The 5,880-nt window shown below is 49.0% G+C and overlaps 1 protein-coding gene across 1 annotated transcript; it reads left to right on the top strand.

Annotated features, from left to right (window-relative positions):
• The first annotated feature begins 3,181 nt into the window (after positions 1-3,181).
• Positions 3,182-4,597, top strand: LOC126514287 (olfactory receptor 12-like). Its single transcript, XM_050163096.1, has 2 exons — positions 3,182-3,910; positions 4,355-4,597. Exons 1-2 carry the CDS (start codon positions 3,182-3,184, stop codon positions 4,595-4,597), a joined length of 972 nt encoding a protein of 323 aa, XP_050019053.1.
• The last annotated feature ends 1,283 nt before the right edge of the window (positions 4,598-5,880 follow it).

Below are 5,880 nucleotides of genomic sequence, written 5' to 3'. Positions count from 1 at the left end.
CCTATATGTTGCTGATGGGAACATAAACTAGTCCAGTCACTATGGAAGTGAGTATGGGGGTTTCTCAAACAACGAACAACAGGTCTTCCACATGATCCAGGCGTAGCCTTCCTGGGTATTGACCTGAAGGACCTTAGGCCGACACATCCCAGGGACACTCGCACATCACTGTTGACTGTAGCGCCCATCATCATGGCCGAGCCGTGCAACCCACCTGGGTGTTCCGCAGCAGAGGAACGGATGAGGAAAGTGTGGTGTGTACACACAGTAGGATTTTTACCAACCATAAGCAGAATCAAGCTATTTCATCTCTCAGAAAATGGACATAATCATATTAAGTAACTTAAGACAAAAGCCATGTTTCCTCTGATCTGTGGATCCTAGATTTTATATAGGCACATCAAACCATGTGTGCACATGTCACAAAACTGGAAGTCAGACTGTCTGGGGAAAGGCGAAGCAGCCACGTGGGTGCCAACTAAATGAAGTGTGGGTATATGGGTGGGAGGGGGAAGCTGCTCAACATATGTACATAGTTTGAAAGTTAAATTATTAAAAGATGTGAGTGCTGATGTCTTATCAGGGTGGATGTCAAGTGTGGGGCTAGTGATACTGTGATCCAGCTGTAGGAAGATGCCAACCAAAGCCACGGGTGTGTAATCATCTGGGGGACACATGGCCAGCAGCTGGGGGAAACAATGGGGTCACTGCAGTCTGGAAGATGCGCTTTCCCTTAGAGCAGATAGCTGTTACTAACTACTGGCCTGGATTTTGAGTTCCTTTAAGCAGGAATTGTATGTGATTCAAGGAGCTGAGTTCTTTAAGCAGATGGGAGCAGCAGGGGAAGGACTGGGTGAGGGGCCAAACTGTACAGCTTTGATGACTGTTCTAATGAGGGCATTGGTCCTTCTGAGCTGACTCTGTCTTATTTCTGATGGTTCTTCTTCAGGTCTCTGAGGACCAAAGCTTCCTGTCAATCAGTCAAAAGAGGATGCAATGAGGAAGAGATTGGCCAGAGCCAATGCTGTACCTCTGGATCCCAGGGGTGGGGGTGGAGTTCCAGTCATCACAGAGGACAGCGTCTTCCTAATTGGACACTGGAGGCCAAGAATCCCAGCCCTGCCAGATGCAAAGAATCCTCCCAAGCAGATTGAATCCTGCACACACTGCCCATCTGAGAGGGACCTGAGAGGAACGAAGGCAAAAGAGGCAGTAGCCCTCTGTCTTCACTGGAACCAGAGTCTGAGATAGCAAGAGCATGCATACCAGATCCTCACAGGGACCCAGGGACCCAGTTAGGTCCACATTCAGCTCACTCCACTGCCAAGAAAATCATAAAGAACTTTAAGAAGAGACAAAGTGACTGATGCCCATCTTCAGTGAAGACCACGCTTGTCAGCCCAAGGATCCTGGGAGACAGGTGCTGGCTGTGCAATCTTGCTGTGGACTGGATTCTCACCTAGAAATGGTAAGTGTGTCACCTGTCAGGACTGCAAATGTAGGAAACTCCATAGCTACAAGGCAGGAGGGCCAGCATTCAGCAGGAAGAGATAGCTTGCCTCCACAGCAGAAACTCTCCCGTCCTGAACAGCCATGGTGTAGCCCAGTTCAGAGCTAGTAGTACTGGAGCCGCCACCATAGGCTTAGTTTCTTATACAAAAGCTCCGCCTCTGTAGTCAGGTGGAAAGAAGCTCCGTGCCCAGCCAGTTCACAAGAGGTTGTGATGGTGCTGGCTCAGGAGGGGCAGGGTTGAGGGGAGCACAGGCTGTCCCTTCATGTCACAGTCAACCAGTTGTTCTTTCCACTGATTCTGTGGGCACCCAGCACCCTTGGCAAACAGAGATCAGACTTGTCTTTGCTCCATAAGGAAGCAGAGGTTAAGATGTGGCATGGGCATTTCCGTCACATTTACCACAGAAAAAGCCCATGTGGTCAGTACCAAGATACTTGGTGGGTGTGTCGAAGAGTAAGCACAAAGCCCCATGTACACATTTAAGCTTTCAGTGGGAAAGTTGACTGATGGAAGGCTCAAAGGGGGCACTCTAAGATCCATGTCCCCACTGTATGTGGTACATGGAGGATGGCAGTGGTAGGTTTTGTAAAAACTGAACCCACTCCATTTAGTGACTTTCTTGAGGCTCAAGAGTGATAGAAATTAGACACTCACCTACCCCTAACTAGCCAAGCTCCTAGCACCAGCAGCCTTCTGCATCAATCTCGAGGACTTTCAAAGTAGTAACCCACAGTCAGTGCCAAACTGGATGCTCAAGTCCTACTGTGGTGGTTCCTTGGATGATAAGAAAGTAACTATGGGTGGGTATAAGGCACTAGGTGGGGGCCAGCTTGTCTGATTTTCAACTTAGAAAGAGAAACATACTTTAAACCCTAAAGCTGAAGGGAAAGAGTAGCAGGGATGGCAGGAGAATCAGGTGGGAAGCCACGAACAGGTCCCAAATATGCATAAGCCCAGTCCCGCTGTTTCTCAGAACATGGGCCAATACTGCCCACTGACCACGTATTGACTGATTGGCAGGAACCCTTTACAACCTCAAGCAAGCAGAGGTCCTGCAGGGTGATTGCAACTGTGAACCAGGCTTGGGGTCAAAACTGTCTAGGTGAGGTTCAGCGCCCTTCAGGGGACACAGGCACAGTCTCAGGGTGACAGCCATTTTCCTACCCCGAGTAGTGCCTGGAGATGACAAGATCACCCAGCCCAGTTCTGGAAGGTCATCAGATCGTCATGTCCAATTTATGGTCCATGAGTGAGACGGAGGACTTAACTGGGGTTCAGGGGTGGCTCATCAAATGGTGCTACTCAGGAATATCCCTGGGGGTGGAGAGCACACAACCCAGAGTCAGTGTTATGGATGCTGGAGGCTGTCTGTACCTGAGAATCACCCAGCTCCAGAAGCCTCTTTCCCACCTCAGATCCATAGTTCAGCTTCCTGCCCAGAACTGAACCATAAGGTTCAGCACATCCTCATGAATTTAAAAGTCAGAGAAAATGTCCCTTTTCAGGTCATCCTAGCTCAACCGGAAGGAGATCAAAGCAGTTAGTGAACTGTTGCACGGTGGGCAGCATGGCACCAACAGGCTCCTGCAGCCTGTGGAACACCCGACGGCACTGCTGAGATCTGCTCCCTCTCTCTTCCTTCATCTACCTCTGCCTCTGTCCCCACCCATGGCCACAGCAGTCCACAGAAATGGGAGTCTCTCAGTAGTGTCCTTGCAGGGGTTCGTGCTGGTGGGATTTGGGGTAGGTGCAGAGACCCAGGCCCTGCTCTTTGCTCTTTTCTTGGCCCTGTACATGCTGACTGTCCTGGGCAACCTCACCATGATCGTGGTCATCACCCTGGATGCCCGCCTGCACTCCCCCATGTACTTCTTCCTCAAGAACCTGTCCTTTGTTGACCTCTGCTACTCCTCTGTCATTGCCCCCAATGCCCTGGCCAACTTCCTTTCCTCCTCGAAGGTCATCAGCTTTGAGGGATGCGCCACTCAGCTCTTCTTTTTCTCCTTGTTGGCTACTACTGAGGCTTTCCTTTTAGCTGTGATGGCCTATGACCGTTTCATGGCCATCTGCAGTCACCTGAGGTACCCTGTGACCATGTGCCCTATGACCTGTGCCCGTCTGGTTCTGGGTTCCTACTGTGGAGGCTGCCTGAACTCCATTGTACAGACCAGCCTCACGTTCCAGCTGCCCTTCTGCAGCTCCAACCGTATTGACTACTTCTACTGTGACGTTCCCCCGTTGCTCCAGCTGGCCTGCGGCAGCACAGCTCTCAATGAGCTCCTGCTCTTCGGCCTCTGTGGGTTCATTATTGTGAGCACTACCTTAGCTGTGCTGGTTTCCTATGGCTACATCACCGTGACCATCCTCAGGATGCGCTCAGGATCTGGGAGGCACAAGGTCTTCTCCACCTGTAGCTCTAATATGATGGCTGTGTCCTTGTTTTATGGAACTGCGTTTGTCATCTATGCACAGCCGGGAGCAGTGGCATCCATGGCACAGGGCAAGGTGATCTCTGTCTTCTTTACCCTGGTCATCCCCATGCTCAACCCCCTCATCTACAGTCTGCAGAATAAGGATGTGAAGGACGCCCTGCAGAGACTGGGACAGCGATACTGTCTCATGAAGAAAGGAGGCAAGTAGGGATCATGTCAGCATAATAGAAGGAAACTACTCTCCTTGGANCTGCTCCAGCTGGCCTGTGGCAGCACAGCTCTCAATGAGCTCCTGCTCTTCGGCCTCTGTGGGTTCATCATTGTGAGCACTACCTTAGCTGTGCTGGTTTCCTATGGCTACATCACCGTGACCATCCTCAGGATGCACTCAGGATCTGGGAGGCACAAGGTCTTCTCCACCTGTGGTTCTCATATGATGGCTGTATCCTTATTTTATGGAACTGTGTTTGTCATGTATGCACAGCCAGGAGCAGTGGCATCCATGGCACAGGGCAAGGTGATCTCTGTCTTTTACACCCTGGTCATCCCCATGCTCAACCCTCTCATCTACAGTCTGCGCAACAAGGATGTGAAGGACGCCCTGCAGAGGCTGGGACAGCGATACCGTCTCATGAAGAAAGGAGGCAAGTAAGGATCATGTCAGCATAATAGAAGGAAACCACTCTCCTTGGAAGACACTAGGTGTCTTTATTTTATTTTTTTCTTTATTATCGTATTTCTCTTCTTTTCTGAGTTATAATATCCCTGCTTTATTCCTTTCTTCTATCCTTTAATAGGTTTACCCGTTCATCCATGAACATAACCATCTGTCCACTCTGTATCCCATCTTACATGAGTGCATATTATTTTACAAGCATTTAAAAATGTGAATGAGGCATTTATTGACATAATAAAACAAATGGTCCTTAGTTGGAAGCAGCCTGAATCACTTTCACTTTGGTTTGACAAAAGGCAGAGTTAAGACAAGAGTCCTTGAGGCAACCACGAGGACCATTGTCAACACCTCCCAGTGAAATGCACCACCACAGATTTCTCTGTGGCCCTTTCCTTTTCAGTCATAGCTGAATCTAATGCCGGTGTGGTAGGATGGTCCCTCTAAGCATCTAAGACCTCGGCCCTGAGAAGCTGTGTGTTGATCCATCACTACGATGATCTAGTACACAGAGGAGCTAAAGAGATAGCATACTTCCTTTACTGTTTGACTACGGTCCTGCCTGCACCACCTTTCTCTACTCATGGAGCTGCCCCTTGTGTATCACGGTGCATGGCTGGACACATAAGGACCCCATATTGCACTGACTCTAATGTATTCTTTCAACCTCCAGCAGTATGAAGCCACACTTAGAGTCACAATTCAGGGAACTTTTAAAACCTGGCCTCACAGGTTTGTTGCTGTCAAAAGGTCCTTGATCACCACAGATGTCTCCAAGTAGGGATGAAGTCTCAGTGGTTACAATATGAGAAGTGGAGACTAGGACATTGGTGTAGGAGGTCCTTCTGTTCATGTGTTGCTTTCATTGGTTAATGAACAAAGAAACTGCCTTGGACTAGTTGATAGGGCAGAACTTAGGTAGGTGGGGAAAACTGGACTGAATGCTGGGAGGAAGAAAGGCAGAGCAAAGTCAGAGAGACACTATGGAACCACCAGAATCAGACATGCCGAATCTTTCTTGGTAAGCCACTGCCAAGTGGCGATACACAGATTATTAGAAATGGGTTAAATTAAGATGTAAGAATTAGCCAGTAAGAAACTAGAACTAATGGGTCAACCAGTGATTTAATTAATACAGGTCCTGTGTGATTATTTCAGGGCTAAGCTAGTCAGGCTGCCAGGATGAACAAGAGGGTCCACTCTTTGCAACAGAACATCATTTCCTTGTTGCACATTCTGCCATTCTGTTTTGTTAAGGTTCT

This window comes from Alexandromys fortis, unplaced genomic scaffold, assembly GCF_014885135.2.
Source record: "Alexandromys fortis isolate MF-2015 unplaced genomic scaffold, M_Fortis_MF-2015_v1.1 scaffold_139, whole genome shotgun sequence".
In the NCBI taxonomy this organism is placed as follows: Eukaryota; Metazoa; Chordata; class Mammalia; order Rodentia; family Cricetidae; genus Alexandromys; species Alexandromys fortis.
The sequence above is the reverse complement of the archived record's forward strand: the minus strand, read 5'-3'. Positions and strand labels throughout refer to the sequence as shown.

What these genes read in the sequence shown, in the direction of transcription:
- LOC126514287 (XM_050163096.1), top strand. Translation starts at nt 3,182, where the DNA reads ATGGCCACAGCAGTCCACAGAAATGGGAGTCTCTCAGTAGTGTCCTTG. An exon ending in CAGGATCTGGGAGGCACAAG is followed by an intron (nt 3,911 to 4,354) that starts GTCTTCTCCACC and finishes GGGAGGCACAAG; the next exon opens with GTCTTCTCCACCTGTGGTTC.